The sequence below is a fragment of the Petromyzon marinus genome, chromosome 6 (genome assembly GCF_048934315.1).
Source record: "Petromyzon marinus isolate PM22_M1 ecotype Great Lakes invasive population chromosome 6, UKy_Petmar_22M1.pri1.0, whole genome shotgun sequence".
In the NCBI taxonomy this organism is placed as follows: domain Eukaryota; kingdom Metazoa; phylum Chordata; class Hyperoartia; order Petromyzontiformes; family Petromyzontidae; genus Petromyzon; species Petromyzon marinus.
The window spans coordinates 9,503,694-9,522,480 of NC_133672.1; the positions used below are offsets into that span (position 1 = coordinate 9,503,694).

The 18,787-nt window shown below is 43.0% G+C and overlaps 2 protein-coding genes across 4 annotated transcripts in view; both read left to right on the plus strand.

Annotated features, from left to right (window-relative positions):
• TATDN3 (TatD DNase domain containing 3) overlaps window positions 1-12,443 on the plus strand; it is a 31,305-nt gene extending 18,862 nt beyond the window's left edge. For 2 of the 3 annotated variants that reach the window (XM_032948070.2, XM_032948072.2), the window contains 5 exons: window positions 2,294-2,403; window positions 4,252-4,307; window positions 4,908-5,020; window positions 9,243-9,323; window positions 9,477-12,443. In XM_032948070.2, the coding sequence (XP_032803961.1) occupies window positions 2,294-2,403; window positions 4,252-4,307; window positions 4,908-5,020; window positions 9,243-9,323; window positions 9,477-9,623 (507 nt within the window). In that variant the 3' untranslated portion in view covers window positions 9,624-12,443. The remainder of the gene's footprint in view (window positions 1-2,293; window positions 2,404-4,251; window positions 4,308-4,907; window positions 5,021-9,242; window positions 9,324-9,476) is intronic. The other variant, XM_032948071.2, reaches the window with a different exon arrangement.
• An 851-nt stretch (window positions 12,444-13,294) lies between these two features.
• Window positions 13,295-18,787, plus strand: part of LOC116939545 (choline/ethanolamine transporter flvcr2a-like) — a 36,829-nt gene continuing 31,336 nt past the window's right edge. The window contains exon 1 of the mRNA XM_032948069.2: window positions 13,295-14,907. Within this exon, the coding sequence (XP_032803960.2) occupies window positions 14,062-14,907 (846 nt within the window). The 5' untranslated portion in view covers window positions 13,295-14,061. The remainder of the gene's footprint in view (window positions 14,908-18,787) is intronic.

Below are 18,787 nucleotides of genomic sequence, written 5' to 3' on the forward strand. Positions count from 1 at the left end.
AAGTTTTTTCAGGAAAATCCTATCTGCTAGAAAAACTTTGAACATGCATTGAACGTATCGTATCGTGGTAACCCTAAAATGACATCCCAACGTACAGTATCGTACCTCGTACGCTGCTGCGTTTGCCTGCCGCGCGAAATTTAAAATGTTACAATTTTGTCGTATCGCCATCGTAAGATCGAAATATCGTAAGTCGGACCATCGTAACTCGGGGACTATCTGTAGTTTACTAAGAAATTATCTCCAACTCATCTACATTATTAATTGGTCATGGACACCTTTGCAATCTAAGAGGCTCCTCAAAATCCCTCGGTTATGTCCCACGTGTTCATATGAAGTTTGGACACTCCTCTTGCTTCCATAATGCCACTTGTACATGGAATAACATTGTATATATTTTACATTAAAAAAATATTTTAACTATACCATATACCTAATTAAAAACATATCTTTCTGAAATGCTAAATTATATTTAAAGGTTAATATATTTGTGTTATGCTTAATGTTCCCATGGGCATTTTTTTACTTTTGTACAATTATACCATTGACCTTTTATCACATGTGACATGGACATAGTGGTACTTGTTTTTGAGCAAGGTTTTCCTTGATTAAGAGGTGATTGATTGGAATAGACTCTTATCTGGTTTTAAACTTTAAAGGCCATGAATGAAGGAAAAGTTGTGAAATTACAGTTTAATTTCTAAAAGGCTACAAAGGCCACCAAAACGGGTCTTAGTTTTTCTAACAATAGTAATATGAAAGTTTTCATCTTATAATAATGAAAACATGCTTGGAAGCAATGAAAAGCCTCCCTGGCAAAGACCTACTTTAAAAAACAGTCTTGCCAACGTTACACATCTTCCCATGACACATTTGAGTTGTAAACCAACCACGCTGATATTTAAAAACAATAAAATATATAGCATCGTTTGCACACCCTTTGCATTGACGTATGCAACTGCACATTGCCACCTTTTATTGCAGCTCTAGCAGTGAAAGCTTATGACAGAGACGATGGAATGTCTCAAAGGTCAAGCTACTGTGACATGTCTAACCTTCGTCATGGGTGTTATCACTGCAATTTATTTGCACCAATAATCGAGTGCGATACCGTGGATAGGGAACTCCTGCGCATACGGTTTACACATCCACAAAAGTGTATTTAAGCATATTCCAGTCTAACAGTACCATGACAACACACTGTAGTGATTGTCATATCTATAGCATAGTGGTTAAGTGTTTGAATGTATTTACTTATTCTTGTGTGTTTGTGAATACTTGTATGCATTGCGTTTTGGGGGATTTTCTTACAACGACTGTGGGTGTGTCACCACAGTACTAGCATTTAAATGTTCGTATTTCAAACAAAGTAGTTGAAGCACAATCAAGTATGTCTCATCCGCAGAACAATATCATTCATTCATTGATGTTGGTTTTCATGGATCGATCTATGAGAAATGCTCTGACAAGCAGTACTTCCTGAAGATGCCTCCAATGTTGGAGGCGAAACGTCGCAAAGGAAGAGTAACTTTTAAGAGCATTTCTCAAAGTCAGAAATTCCAACGTCAATTATACAAAACTGGGAAAACAGCCAGCGACTATGAGTGGATATTATTAACAGCAAATGTTATCTTCCATGCAAGGCCACCAAAACGTGTTTTGGGACCCCGGGGAAAAATGACAGATGAGGTCTCCCGTGTGAAGTTCTTTGGGCTCTTTCTGAAGCCCCCCCCCCTCGGCCATTTTTTGGGATCCCCTCAAATCTGAGGTCAAGGGAAAACTGCCCCCTACCCTCTTTGGTTCTTTCGGTAAAGTCACGTAGAAAATAAAATAACAATAGAATACGACGTTTCGGTTGCAACAGAAGCAACCATCATCAGGTAAGCATGAATGATTAAACACAGACACGGGAACAGCATAGGCAGACACACATTGTGTGTGTCTCTCTGCATGTGTGTCTGCCTATGCTGTTCCCGTGTCTGTGTTTTAATCATTCTTACCTGATGATGGTTGCTTGTGTTGCAACCCAAACGTCGTATTCTATTATTATTTTATTTGATTTTCTCCGTGACTTTACCGAAAGAACCAAAGAGTAATAATTCCTGCAGTCACGAAAGCTTCTAATCTAGTTTGCCCTTTAACCCCCCCCCCAACCTTGCCCCCCCCCTCCCTTTCTGCTGCCCTGCTTCCATTCACTTCGTTGAGCCTTTTTAAGAAGCCTCAACTTTGATACATGTACACGTTGGTCGAGTTGTACGTGAACCGCCAGAGGGTGCTCTTGCGTTGCTTGCAGGTGGGGCTGGACTTCAGCCCTCGTGTGGCCAAGACGGAGCAGGACAAGCAGGGCCAGAGGGAGGTGCTCTCTCGCCAGGTGGCGCTCGCCCTACGGCTCGACCTGCCCCTGTAAGTGTCTTGGCAACGACCGACAAAAGCCTCTCCTCTCTCGCCAAGCCAGACATGGCCCACATCGAATGCGGCCAAGTGTTGCCAACTCCTTTAGGGTGCGCTAGGTTGCCAAACGAGTTTCGGAGAGTCCACTTCGATGTCTACGATATGGGTCACCGAAAAGGGAAGCATTGTCAAACTCATAATTGAGACGACATATTGGACATGTAACACTAAAAAAAAAATACTGTATAGTAAATAAAACAAAATAAAGTAACATAGAAAAAAAGAACGCAGTCCTACTGCGAGCTTGTAGTCGGGAGTGGTGCCATGAGTCACCACAAGTGCACACACGCACACAGACGACCAACAACAACAACGACACCCCCCGTGTAGCCTTGACAGACTAAGGGGGCAAGTGCTGTGAGTGACACTTATGAAGGCTGGTACAGCACACGAGGGGGTGGGTGGCCACCACCACGCCCGGCCGCCTTTGTGTCCCCGGTGGTGATGTTTACACACCACACCAGGCACTGGTGTTGTCCGTGAGCAAGAATCGAACTCGGTTCACCGCTTTCGCAGCGAAGCGCGCTCACCGCTACGCCACTGCTCCCCACACAAAGACAAAGATCCCCTGTGTAGCCTTAACAGACTGTTGGGGCAAGTGCTGTTAGCGAGCACCTATGAAGGCGGGAACGGTACACGAGGGGATGGATGGGCAGCACCACCGCCTGACCGCCTTTGTCCACGCGTGCACACAAACACTCCCAGCGCAAGGCCGACTCGTTACATCTCGCGGAGGATCGCTCCTCCTAAAACAGTTCAGTTTGCAATTGGCAGTACACGTTTTAAGTATTTTTTGTTTGTATTTCATGGAAGCTGGTTCGTAAGCACGGGTGTTTGTAAGGCGGACGTTCATAAATCTTGGACTGCCTGTACTGTACAACCATCAGTGTGAAAAATAAGTGTACATTATTGATATATTAAGATATATTACCTTGTCTGTTATACTATATGTATTATTAGTTTATCAGATACACATTTTTACACTTATATGTACATAGTCGCCATAAATGTAGTGTGTGTGAAAACTTAAGAGAGTACGTGTATACATGAAATTGACTGCGCTTGGGAGCCATCTGGTGGATGAATGTCACTGTGCAGCGTAAACCATTTGAGTGTTCATGGTAAAGTTCGTAAATCTCGAGTACATTATGCCGAGGGACCACAGTACGTAAAAACGGATTGGGAATCAATCAGTTGAGTACGTTATAACAAAAGTACGTAAAACGGGAGGGCGTAGATTGGGGTATTACTGGATATCACACATCGAAAATTAATTCAGGATCCTTATATATGTGGAATCATGTCACTAGACAATTGGCCGGCTATTAAATATAGTAGATTGATACAGGATCCTTAATGCACACCTGGAATCGCTCCAGAGTCTGCGTAGTGCCCTTGTTCCAAAAAAAATGCTAGATTTGACTTAAATGCACATTGATAATTGTTTTTTTACCCTTTTATCTGGCAACAAAACTGACACCTTTTTTTAACAAGGAGTCATGTTGACATTGACCACAATACCTGCGGTCGGAACGCAAACAAAAAACAACTCTGATAATGTATGCACTGTCCTTGAAATTGATTGGTCCACACCCGAGACAGCTTTCTTTAGACCCTCGTCTCACATGGTGTTGGACAAGAAGATGCCAAAAGGCGCACAACTCAAAGGCAATGCACCATCAGAGTTGCGTCAGCACCCAATGAGCTGGATAATTCTAGATTTGAGCTGGAGAATGCAATGTGCTTGCTTGGTTTGAGTCAACTGATGTAGGATCTTGCATGGTGTTGTTTGTTCTGCAGAAATGTGCACTCGAGGTCCGCTGGTAGACCAACTATTCAACTTCTCAAAGAGCAAGGTTCGGAAATAACAAGTGACATTAAAATTGAGATAGCATATATGTTGAACACATTTTTACAAAGAATAAACTTATAGATAACACACTTTTTAAAAGAATGTTCAAATTACTTCAAAAATAACTGCCCAGTTGAGTATCCTTACATTGAGAGAACGCTCCAAATGTAACTTGGCCCCTTTGGTATATTACTTTATTGCATTAGTCATCAGTAACTTATTTTGGCATTGCCTATGTTATTTTCATATGATTAAATGCCTGTTAATTATTGTACAGGTCACAATTATTTCTTGCTGAAATGAGCATTGAGACAGTTTTCATCTCCTGTTTAAAGTCCTTAGCCAATGGGGGAAATTCCACATTCCTATGATGAGATCGAGTCTACCCATAGAACATCAGCTGTTTACTTCCCCATGAAGTGGCACTCATTTTATCAACCTTGGAGGTATGGTGGACTGTGTCAATCCCCAACCCGGATTTGGACTCGTAACCTTTCGATCGCAAGCCGCTCTATTGCGGAGTACCCCGGTCAGAAATCTTGTATAGAGTGGTTAAGTATCGGTTAATCACCGTGACTGTCTGTGCTTTGCTCACATGATCCAGGAGCCCAGAATGTGTTGCTGCATGCCTTTGATGGGAGGCCTTCTGTGGCAATGGAGGGCATTCAGGCTGGATACTTCTTCTCCATTCCGCCTTCCATCGTCCGCAGTGAACAGGTTTGTTGAAGAGGATTTTCCAAACAGGCGGTTAGCTGGCTCAGAGGTCAGACACGGAGCTGGCACTGCTGAGATACTGGGTTTGAATTCAGATTTCAGCTGCCGGCAATCAAAATAGTTTCTCAACTGTATCCCTTGCCTGGTACGCGGGTCTTGGCTTTGATCCTGACCCTGACGATGCCTGTATATTTGGAGTTTGCATATTCTTTTCCTGTGGTCATGTGGATTTTTTTTATAGAAAAAAGACTAGCGGGAAGTACCCGGCATTGCCCGGGGGAAAAATATATTTCAACACTTCTCAAAACTTAAAAACATAACATATACATACAGAAATACTAAGCTATTGTGAAAGCCCGGCGGTTTGTCTGTCCATTTGTCCGTCAACAAAATGATAAGTCCAAAAAGTTATAAAAAGTGGGGGGTAAATAGTTGACCTAAAAGGTTTCCGAAAATTGTCGACCCTCAAAATATTTTTACCCCCGCGTAGGAATTTTTACCTAAACACCCTACATACAATAGAGTGAGTAGTATCTAGTGACTCTATAGTAGTATCTAGTGACTCTATAGTAGTATCTAGTGACTCTATAGTAGTATTTTTTACATAAAAGACCTATTGGCATTGTACCGTTTAGCCATGTTACTTAGGGGGGTAAACGTTTAATGTGCTACATATAAAGTTTGCACACAATAACCCTATTCTTTATAATTCATATAAATATATATTTTTAAGCAATTTAATGATAAATTAGATCATTACCTGATTAATTCAAATAAAACCCAACGCGCGGTGGAAAAAAAACGTACTCTCGCACGCCAAGGAATCGAAGGTTGTAGATTTCTTTAGAATCGGCCTATTCCCGTTTAATCGATACCACAAATGATCACCAGATATCGATTCTCGCTAGTCCTGAATGCGGGTTGACGCCACACCTCATGGTCATTTCTGCTCCCCCCCCCCCCCCCAAAATACAAAAGTCTATTTTTATACTTCTTACATTGTGTACAGTATGGGAGTTACCCACATGCCAAATTTAAAGTTTGTAGCATGATGGGAAGTATGCTAAACATTTCGAACAGACACAAATCCACAAATTTTCCTTTTATATATAATATAGATCCTCCAGTTTTGCCCTCCATATTTGGAAACATGCATTTAGATAATTTGGCTACTGCTATACATTCCCGCGTGTGATGATGTAAGCAACATCGGTGAGCTATCATGTGTGGCCAGGTCATCTTGGAAAACGAGCTAATAGCTCAGTGGGCTTTACCTGGTACACTCCAATAGTTTAATTCCTGTACACAAACAAATCTGGTTTTACATTTGTGTTTTCACTGAACTTTGTTAAATTGGCAGTTATGAACATTTTAAATATTTGTTTCATTGCCATGTAACAGAGCAGGTGGGAAGGGTTTTGCTCCCTGATGTGAATAAGGGGGTTGCTTGAGCTGTCAGAAACAATTTGATGTCTCCTTCTGCAGACTCTTCTGTAACATAAGGCGATGGATGTGCTCACTGTGAGAGCTCCAAATGTACTAAGTTTAACGGAATGTCTAAACTGCAAGCAGGATATAATTGTGAGAAGAAAAGGTAACCAATTGAGTTCCTCTGATAAAGATATTACATTTCATTCTAGTTCACCCTTTCATTCAAATTAGTATCGTGAATAATGGTCTTTTGGAAATTTTACAGGAGGAATAGAAATTTTTTCATCCAAAAAAACCCAAATCCTACTCACAAACAGGTTAACACTACATATTCTTGGTTCTTTCGGTAAAGTCACGTTGAAGGGAAACAATAAAATAAAATATATATAAAACAATAAAATTCTCACGACGTTTCGACTGCAACACAAGCAGTCATCATCAGGTGTGAAAACCAACGGCAAGAACATTTGAAAGAAGTGCCGGTTTGTATTTTTTAATTTCTTTTTAAACGTTAGAACCACGGATAGAGATTTGACAGTTTGTTTAGATAGACGAGTCCATCTATGTTCGGAAAAGAGGAAGGGGGAGACGAAAAATTAATGTATGCTGTCTGAAAGCCACCGTAAGCGTGAACAATCAATTAAGATCCGAAATGGTTTATCAAATCCTTCCAATGATTGCTAAGCCAGAATCCATCTTCTCGGTTGAAATTGTCTCTGTGTTTGTATATGTGGATAGCCTCATAAACGAATCCTCATGGTAGCCAGATGGCTTGCAAAGAACCTCTGTCTTGGAGAAGACAATGTCATGTGAGCCTACTGAATTATAACAGTGATCTGCCATGGCCGAGGTGTTGGTCCTACCGTGTTTAAGGTCTGCTTTGTGTTCACGAATGCGGTCCGAGACGTGTCGTTTGGTTTCTGCAATGTAACTACTACCACATAGGCAACTTAGTTTGTAGACACCAGGGTATTGTATGTCTGGAATCACATCTTTTACAGACGGAACCAGATCACGGATTTTATGTAATGTGTTGAAACGGACCTGGATCTTGTGTTTATTCAAGATTTTGGAGATCTTTTTTGTGATCCCCGCAATGTAGGGTAAAGTGATGGTTTTGAAAGGCTCCTCAAGAGGGTCCTTCTTCATGGTTTGAGTGATAGCTTTGCGGATTGTATAGTCGGAGTAACCATTAGCCTTAAGAGCTTGGTGTACGTGCTTGAGTTCACTGGCTATGTGTTCCTGGTCGGATATGCATTGGGCTCTATGGTGCAGAGTCTTGATGAGAGAATTCTTCTGTGATGGATGGTGGTGGGAATCCGGTTTCAGATAAGCATCCATATGGGTAGCTTTTCTGTAGACAGAGTGGCTCATTGAACCATCAGGTCTCTTTTTTATTAGGACATCCAAAAAAGGTAGCTTGCCATCTTTTTCAACTTCCATGGTAAATCTGATGGCTGGGTGTATGGAATTGATGTGGTCGAAGAATTGGTCTAGAGCAGGTCGGCCATGTGGCCAGATGACAAAAGTGTCATCCACGTACCTCTTCCATAAAGTTGGGCGCAGAGTGGCAGTCTGGATGGCGTCAGTCTCAAATTTCTCCATAAAAATGTTGGCTATAACCGGAGATAGGGGGGAGCCCATTGGGGTGCCCTCAGTTTGTAGAAAGTTCCATTCCAAGTGAAGTATGTATTGGTTAAGCAGTGTCTCACCGGGGGGGGGGGGGGGTACCTCAGTGTTTAGTCCTTGATGAACCAAGTCTTCAATGATTTCGATGGTGTCAGGTACAGGAACTTTGGTGCAAGCCATCTGGCTACCATGAGAGATTCGTTCATGAGGCTATCCACATATACAAAAACAGAGACAATTTCAACCGAGAAGATGGATTCTGGCTTAGCAATCATTGGAAGGATTTGATCAACTATTTTGGGTGTTAATTGATTGTTCATGCTGACGGTGGCTTTCAGACAGCATACATTAATTTTTCGTCTCCCCCCTCCTCTTTTCCGAACATAGATGGACTCGTCCATCTAAACAAACTGTCAAATCGCTATCCGTGGTGCTAACGTTTAAAAATAAATCAATACAATCCGCCACTTCTTTCAAATGTTCTTGCCGTTGGTTTTCACACCTGATGATGACTGCTTGTGTTGCAGTCGAAACATGGTGAGAATTTTATTGTTTTTTATATATTTTATTGTTTTTCTTCAACGTGACTTTACCGAAAGAACCAAGAATATGAATCACTGCAGTCACGAAAGCTTTAAATCAAAAGGTTAACACTATGTTATCATTTACGTTTTGCTACATAAATGCATTCAGGAAGCAGTGATTATATTTTAGGTTTAAATACGCCACGTGATGGAGTCGAATCACAGTTATAATCAGGATAAGACTGTAAAAACCACATATATCACAGTACGGTAAGTGAAGTCTAATGGCCACAGCATAGAAAAAAATAATTTTTGGTAAATGCAAAGTTACGCATACATTTCATTAAAATAAGCTGAGATAATTATCTAATTTGTTATTGCAAACCCAGGCCAGTATGTGTTGCTCATGCCATAAAGTGACAGAAACCTATTATTATATGATTATGTTTTGTTGAATACATTGCCCATTTGGAGCTCCGCATTGAGCTAAAGTATGGTCAAACAACCCTCATGACCGACATGATGTGGACAGACCTTCATCCGGCAGGGGATTGACAAGGGGACAAGGGGCTGTTTAATATTAATCGATATATTGAGCTGCCCATCTATCTGGAGCTAACGTGAGTTTTATTTCTCTCAAGAAGGAGAAACTCGTGAAGCAGTTGCCTCTGGAGTACCTGGTGCTGGAGACGGACTCCCCGGCCCTTGGGCCTGTCAAACAGGTATATCAGCAAAAACACCTCCGTTCACAATGAAAATGGCAAGCGCTTTAATTTTAATGAGTGTTGTGGAAAAATTGAGTGGCTCTCATCTGCTATATAAAACGATGAATGAATGACGCATTGCGACTGTACTGTCACTTTCATCTTTTGCAGACAAGAAATGAACCCAGCAATATTGTGGTGTCCTGCGAGTACGTGGCGAGGGTAAAGGGTGTATCGGTGGAGCATGTGGCACAAGTCACCACTGCCAATGCACTGAGGCTTTTTCCAAAACTTATGCGTTACATTAAGCTCTGTTAATTACAAAACACCCCCCTCCCCAAAAAAATACACACTGTGCAAAACAGCAGCCAACTTTTGTTATTTCTTAGAGCGTGCTCTCATTGTGTATGTTTATCCTCCTTTCTGTGACCACTGACATTTCTTCGGCCACTGGCTAGTTGAGAATATCAATTAAGTTGTTTTGGAAGCCTGAAGTCGGACAATGTGAAGAACATGGTCATCCCAGTTAAACTGGGCTTCAGTAACGATTGCTGCATTACTTGTGCATATCATTAGTGTGTTTGAAACATTAACTTACAAATACATTGAGCGATGTTTTGTACACAAAATATATTTACATGCTATTTCGTGGCCATCGGGTTGGTTACTCCAGAATTAACGTGAGTAATTAGCAGAGCAGAATTTCCTTTGAATGAGACTGGTGCAAACTGTAACGGTTACACAATGTGATTGACATGTCTGTTAATACTACAGCACGACCATGTGCAAGCTTTTTTTGCACGTCATTTTCACGTAATACTGTATTCAGTGCCAATGATGCGCTTGCAGAGTCCTTATTTCTCCACCAGTGAGCGGGACCATTTCACAAATCATGTTACATGCATTTATTTTCATCCCCTATCATTTATCCACTGCATAGTTATGGTTCTGCAATATAACAAGCCACCTAGTGCCTGCACATGAGCTGATTTCATCGCACCATCCCTGTGGCGGATGTATATTTGGTCCTTCCCTTCGTAGTTACAGCTAAGCTATTGGCCAAAATCCATTCCAATGATGTGTGATGTCCAGGCCCATGTTTCCTAGCAGGCAACATGATTTAACAATCCATTTACTCTTTTAAGTGTGAGGATCCACAGACAAGCAAGAAGGCAGCCACGCGATGAGCCAGCACCAACAATTGTCCAAGCTGTTATCGACCAATTAATGAGTGTTTACATGTGGGAGGAAACCGGAGCACCCAGAGAAAACCCATGCGCGTGAGGGGGAAACGCTCTATCCTGTACAGACAGAAGATGCAGAGTCCACATGTTTTCTGAACTGCCTTCTGGCAAGCCAGGTTACGACGCCTTGATCCACAAACCTTCGCCTTCATGACTCCGATGAGCACGGTTGGCTACATACGGTGCGAAAGAAGTTCAACATACATACAGACATGGCTGGATTATAAGCGTGCACCACTACAGCCTGACAGTTCAGCAACTGTTCTAAGTGTACATCCTCTGGTGTAGTATCCAATTGTGTCGTCTGACAGATTTGTAGACTATGAAAATGCATTTGACTCGGTTAAAACTGACAGTCCTTCAGGCTGCGACAAATCAAAGCATAAAATAAATAATGTCTTCAAAGCATTTAATAGCTGCACTGAGATAGGATACAGGAAGTAACAAAGTACACATCAAAAGAGTAGTCACACGAGGAGTTGCTTTCGCCAAAGTAATTTCGCATTGACTTCAGATTTTTTTGGGGGGAATAATTGGGTTGTAGAAAAAGCTAAAAATAGAATTTGATACAAATATTAACCATCTTATAGTTGCTGATGACATGAAAATAACAGGACTTATAAATACGGCTGCAAAGTGGTACTTAATATGAGCAAAATTTGTCCCGTGTGCACATTAGCATGTATTTATATGAACAGGGTATTCATAAAACGATGCTCTAGGTTTCATTACATGTGTTTCTTAAAATAATACACAAATAACTTGAAATCACCACTGATAAAACAATGAGTGGGAATATTTATACAAAATAACGCAATGTGTGAGCTACCTCCAGTATCTGCTGTCAGCTTTTTCACTATAAACATAAACTGCTCTGTGCTATACGCCAACTTGTTCACTATTTCCTGTGTCAACTTGTGTGTTCACTATGATTTGTGTCATCATCAAGAAACAGTCGTGAATTAGGCATATAACACCAGAGCAACGTGTTTTTGGTGTTATGATTAACGCAGTTGGCCACGTACCTTCCAAAAGAAGTTTAAGATACGAAAAGATGTTAGCGTATGCTGGAGGCGCCCACTTTTCATTATTAAAAACTCCCAAACTCCTTGTATTTTGTAAGCTACGATTTGCAATTGTATGTGTATTATTGTAGGAATTACGTGTGATGCAATCTAGACCGTCTTTTTCGTCTTAAGACCATGTATGTACATTCTAAATACGCCTTTTGATAACCTCAAGTCGGTGTTCATTTCATGTGGCATGTTTTACTTAATTACCTAACCTACATGTTACAACGAAGCCCTTCGTGTCGACACGTATGACTTGATCGTGCATGTCAGCCAATGTGTGTGTGTATGTATGTTGAACTTCTTTCTATGTATGTTGAACTTTTTTCGCACCGTACGTAGCCAAGCGTGCTAATCGTAGGTGCGTGCTGCACATCAATTAAACACATAAGGCGATACCTTGACTTTGGTCCACTTGGCTTTCGTCGCTTTCGTCTTTCGTCCGATTTCATCCCCCAAACCTACCACGACGTTCGCGCCACGCGCCGTCTTTTTCGTTCAGTCTTTGAATGGAAGTCGTTCAGTGAGCACCTCTTACATTTGTGTTTATTCACATATTAATACTGCACTTATTTCTGTGATTATACTGTAAACAATTCAGTTATTTTTGTGATAACCGTATAATACTACAGTGGTTCATAGTTATTTTCGTTATTATAAAACACGTGCACAGTATTCATACTGTGCTTATATAACGCACGCATGTGTTATATAGTTGCTGTAGTTATTTTCATGCACCTTTTTAGATGTATTTATTTGCATGTACGTTTTTCGGCGGTCAAAATAAATTTGCGAGCTAAGTAAAGGCTCTGCTTGACATTCGACCATTTTTGACATTCGTCCATGTTCTGATCCCTCCTAACCAGACGCAAGTGCAAGGTGTTCCTGTATCCGAAGCCTAACAAGTCATTATGAGTGTTGCACACCTAACTTTTAACAACCAAAATTTTCATAGGCTGTGCCTGTCCAAAGGACACGCACACTATACATACGTTACCATCGCAGTTCACTCATTGCTACCTTTGTAAATTGACACGTAGTTCAACCGTTGCTGTTACAAACTCCAGCACACTAAATCGTAGAACAAGTCCACAAACATATTTCAATACTTCTGTTACAGTAATTATTATTCATAATGCGATATTCAAAATGAATGTGTCCATACTGTTGCTGTGAGCGTACGAAACAAAGTCAATACTTTTGCAACATCGCTGTTGCTTGTCGTCTTTCTCGAGAATTGCCCAAGATTGACCAAAGATCCCAATGCAGGACTGTTAAAAATAAGGAGTATTGACGGGCTTTCCGAAATACGCGGTTTTATTAATATATGCCAGGTCACAGGATTTGTTTTCCCAAGATTCTAAGGCAGCGTATATTAATTAAAATGATGATTAATCCACTTTGACATGCAAGCCATAAGTGAATAAATGATTCCACTGTGCCTTCCAAAGAAGCTTCTGGTTTTTATTATTAATTGTAGGTCTAATGAAGGATGGGCTACGTCATGTCCAATTTAGTTCTAATAATACAAACATAAAAAAACAGGTTGCGGCTTAATTTTTTGCGTGAAATTTACATACGTACTAACAAACAAATTTTGCTCTTTCGTTTCTGAGCACAACCCCCCCCCCCAAAAAAAAACAGGTCCCTGCAGGGTGGGCTGGTAGGAACATTGGCATTTTGCGCAATTTTATAACATTGTTACTTCCAAATGTTGGGTGCAATAAGACATATCAAGTCTCTGCGCTGTCTATTGCTGATTTTACACCCAACAGCACGAGATTTCACTTCGTTAAAGTATTGAAAGGGGACGGACGGACACATTAATCTATTGCAGGCTGGTACACTCAGTTTACAACTTCGTTCCTACCAGTATAAATCACATTTAGCTCAAGTCACGTGTCGACTGCGGGGAAATCTGAAAGCCTCCAGCTCGCCCCCTCGTGGCTGCGAGGCAAATGGCTTTAAGTCACTGGGGCACTTGGCATAAAAAGCACACACACACACGCACCAACACAATATAGTCTGAACGCACGCACACACACACGCACTGCCTGCCTGCCTAACAACCCAGGTGCTCTTTAAAGCAGGAAATCGAGAGCCCAGACATTGTCTCGCCCGGCCATCAAGTGGTCACAGAAGCAATGCCGCGCGGCGCTGGCACGCTGACGACGCGTGAGCAAATCGCGCAGATGGAGGAGGTGAGCTCGAGGTGTTGTCTGAGGAGGTCGGGGCGAGTGCCGCACTGATGGACCGCGTATCGAGAACAAGCAGGCGTGGTGCTGTTGCGACAGGGGCATTGTTAACGCCCGGCGTAGTAGCAGAGACTTCGCACGCAGCTACCCCAATAGACCGGGAAACGAGCCTCGCTCGTTTGCCTCGCCTCGTCTTCTTGTTGCTCTGTTGTCGGCTCGCAGTCCTGGAAACTCACTCGACGGTGATATGACCGAGACCGAGTTCATCCCACCTCCGGGCGGGGAGGCAGGTGAACGAGGCGTGGCTGCCGGCGGCGGCGGCGAGACGGGCGATCGTGTGGAAGGGAACGATAACGCAACGGACGTGGTGGCTGAGAAGAAGCACATGGCAGCCACCACCCCCGCCACACAGATGGTCGAGCTGCCCGCGGGTGATCACCAGGGTAGCGAAGGTCCTGATGTGCATCATGGCCAGGACCTGCGGCAAGTCGTGGGGTCGGCAGCTCACGACGACGACGATGGGGTGGAGGTGGCGTGGGAATCCGAACGGGCAGCAGTGGCGGCAGCAGCGGCAGCATCGTCGTTGGCGTCAGCGGCCACCGAGCCAGCTGCAGGCGGCAGCAGCTCCACGCCGCCGTACGCCAACAAGACGAGGCTCTACTGCCGCCGCTGGGTCATCGTGACGATCTTCAGCGTCTACTCGCTGTCCAACGCCTTCCAGTGGATCGAGTACAGCATCATCAACAACATCTTCGTGCGCTTCTACGGTGTCGATTCTGGCGCCGTGGACTGGCTGTCCATGGTCTACATGCTGGCCTACATCCCGCTCATCTTCCCCATCACCTGGCTGCTCGACCACCACGGGCTGCGCACCACGGCGCTGCTGGCCACGGTATTCGACGCCCTGGGCGCCTGGCTCAAGGTGGCGAGCGTGAGGCCGGATGGCCTGGGATTCGGGGTCACGGTGCTGGCCCAGACCCTGTGCGCAATCTCCAACGCCTTCATCATCGGCATGCCCTCGCGAGTGGCCGCCGTGTGGTTCGGACCTCAGGAGGTGTCCACGGCCTGCGCTCTGGGCGTCTTCGGGAACCAGGTGACTGGCGAGTTGGTGGACGAACCCGAGTTCAGAGTGGTGGTGCTGTGGTGGTGGTGGTGTGGTGGTGGTGTGGTGGTGGTGGTGCTGTGGTGGTGGTGGTGTGGTGGTAGTGGTGCTGTGGTGGTGTGGTGGTGCTGTGGTGGTGGTGGCAGAAATCGCTGCTGTGGCCAGAGAGGGCAAAACCTCTGAGTCATGCCGATGTCACGGCTGTCGAACAAATACGGGTTTAGCCGTCATCTTGTGCAGGGAAGTTGAGTCTTCTTTAAAGGTCCATTCATTCCAGCGTACAGCCTTTCAATACGGGCAGAACAAAACCGGTGTGTTTTGTCTGTGTGTTTGTGTTTCTCCCCTTGTGATGGGGACTTTGTAGGATGAACGTTGAGATTTATAAGGGAACGGAGTGACCAATAAGGTCTGAATTGGTCTGTAATACGGTAGGCACTGGTAAGGGGTTGACAGGTATGAGATTTATTGATACGGCTAAATGAGGTTGAATCGTTTGATAGGCCACTCATTTCAAATTGTCATCACATAATTCACCGTTGTGGGCCACAAAACAACATTGGAACCATCAAAGGCAGGGCCGTATTATCCAATAGGGAGAGTAAGCACTGTGCCTAGGGTCTACGAAAACTAAAGGGCCAGCGAAATAATATTTTGCAATTGCTCTTTGTATGATTAAAAAATGTAACCAAGTTGTCTTCTTGAATAAATAGATTTTTTTATGGCTGCTCGTTGCAATTTAATAAGTCTTTAAGCTTAAACGAAACTCGCCATGCGGTTGTCGCGTCAGAACTTTGAATCTGTTACCGATGAACATCAACAGCATCCTTTTAAAGCTGCGTCATCCGATATGATAATCATAGTCACAAAAAATTGTTGAAGAAATTTTCGCTTGCAATATTTTTTAGGCTTGGTAAAAAAAAATGTCTTAACAATCATTTCAATTTAAATCTGCGTATCTGCGGCACACACACACAGCGCACTCCCATCGAATTAGTGCACAGACTAAATAATGATCATATCGATAACGACATCTGTCCAACGTCAGGACGAAGTGACCACGGCAGTATGGGTAACATGGGCAGCAGCAGCAGCACGAACTGCAGAAAGTTATCACTGAAGTCTTACGAAACAGAAGTGCCGACAATAACATTAATCTGACCCTGATTAAAAGGGATATCACCTTTGGTGGTATTGATAAGTGACATCCCTGGACTAATTGATGGACCTACAATAGCATATATCTGTGGACTGGAAAGAGCCTATCTGTAATGTTGTTGTTTGACTTCGTGTGGATTCTATTATCCGCTTGGGTCACGCGGATAACGAGACGCATTTTGCCAGTCGACTCTTATTCGTGAAGAAGAAAACAATTGTGGATAATAGGAAGCCGTTTCCACAACGGAGGACGCGAAAACCCCGTGGATAATAATCAGGCATCGTAAGGTAAGTGGCACAGAAAACAGGAATGTTCACGGACCTTACAGTTAGCGTGGATGATAGCAGTCTCAGGTAATAGGGTCGCGGGGAAGAGCGCTCTCATGTATTGTTAATCATTTATAGCCCTTTGTGGCGTACAAATACGGTGACATAAATAGACCTCCATTCGTCTTGCCAATAAATATATATTAGCGCATCGGATCAACGATATCTCGCAGTATTTTGTTTAGGAAAGCAATTTACGGCACGTGACCGGTTTTGTCGTCTGTGGTCAGACGAGTTGTACAAAGGATAACTTTTGTAACTGTTGGGTTGACAGCTTCTTAGTGACAGCGTAATGTCCATCTTCAAGCTGGATCATCCCACTGGTTGCTGCTAGGGCCCCATCGTGAGGATGCGTTTGTTTAATTAGCCTGAGTACTGCTGCTGAGCTTCATAATATTGAATTCGAACCAGAATTTTATTACATAAATGCTGCAGGATAAGCATTTGTCTGGGAAGCTTGTAGGCAGTTGGATTCAACAAAGTGTCATTTGTGATAGAGACGCACGGACAGAAATACACCTTGTTTATTTTATCACCCGTAATAGCAAAGAGCTGACAATTCTACTTCTGTGTTAACTCACTCTGGCCATATTTTAACATTGTGTGGCTTGTTGACACCGCTTGTGCGCATTTATGTTCCGTGTAAGTATAGTACAGTATATTGTAAAATATGGAGGTAAACAATGGTTAGGGCAAAGTTTGGAATTTGGAAGCCTTTGCGATGGTTCGTTAGAGATTCAAAGTAACCCTGCGTTGGTTATTTAAAGCGGTATATTATATGACAGTCCTTCCGCCAGGGATGGTCGTGAACAAAAACATGCAGGGCTGCATATTTGCCAAACTAAGGTTAAACTGACTTAAAAGAACCAGTCTTATATCCCGATGGAATGACTGAAACATATTCTTAGTTTTTTCGGTAAAGTCACGTTGAAGAGAAACAACAAAATAACAAAATATATATAAAACAATAAAAAATTCTCACGACGCTTCGACCATAACTCAAACGGTCATCATCAGGTGTGTCGGTTTGCATAAATTTATTTTGAAAACGGCATATTTATTTATATATATAAAAATAACGTTTGCGTCACGCGCAACGATGGCAGTTTGCCAGGACTAGTCCATCTATTTTTTTGAAAAGAGGAGGGGGGAGACGAAATTTGTTTTTATGTATGCTGTCTGAAAGGCACTGTAAGCGTGAACAATCAATCAAGAACTGAAATGATTTATCAAATCTTTCCAATGATTGCTAAGATAGAATCCATCTTCTCGGTTGAAATTGTCTCTGTGTTTGTATATGTGGATAGCCTCATGAACGAATCTCTCATGGAAGCCAGATGGCTTACAAAGAACCTCCGTCTTGGAAAAGTCAATGGCATGTGAGCCTACTGAATTAGAACAATGATCTGCTACGGCCGAGGTGTTGGTCCTACCGTGTTTAAGGTCTGCTTTATGTTCACGAATGCGGTCCGAGATATGGCGTTTGGTTTCTCCAATGTAACTACTACCACAGAGGCAACTTAGTTTGTAGACACCAGGGTATTGTATGTCCGGAATCACATCTTTTACAGACGGAACCAGATCACGGATTTTATGTAATGTGTTGAAACGGACCTGGATCTTGTGTTTATTCAAGATTTTGGAGATCTTTTTTGTGATCCCAGCAATGTAGGGTAAAGTGATGGTTTTGAAAGGCTCCTCAAGAGGGTTCTTCTTCATGGTTTGAGTGATAGCTTTGCGGATTGTATAGTCGGAGTAACCATTAGCCCTAAGAGCTTGGTGTACGTGCTTGAGTTCACTGCTTATGTGTTCCTGGTCGGATATGCATTGGGCTCTATGATACAGAGTCTTGATGAGAGAATTCTTCTGTGATGGATGGTGGTGGGAATCCGGTTTCAGATAAGCATCCGTATGGGTAGCTTTCCTGTAGACAGAGTGGCTCATTGAACCATCAGGTCTCTTTTTAATTAGGACATCCAAAAAAGGTATCTTGCCATCTATTTCGACTTCCATGGTAAATCTGATGGCTGGGTGTATGGAATTGATGTGGTCGAAGAATTTGTCTAGAGCAGGCCGGCCATGTGGCCAGATGACAAAAGTGTCATCCACGTACCTCTTCCATAAGGTTGGGCGCAGAGTGGCAGTCTGGATGGCGTCAGTCTCAAATTTCTCCATGAAAATGTTAGCTATAACTGGAGAAAGGGGGGAGCCCATTGGGGTGCCCCCTTTCTCCAGTTATAGCTAACATTTTCATGGAGAAATTTGAGACTGACGCCATCCAGACTGCCACTCTGCGCCCAACCTTATGGAAGAGGTACGTGGATGACACTTTTGTCATCTGGCCACATGGCCGGCCTGCTCTAGACAAATTCTTCGACCACATCAATTC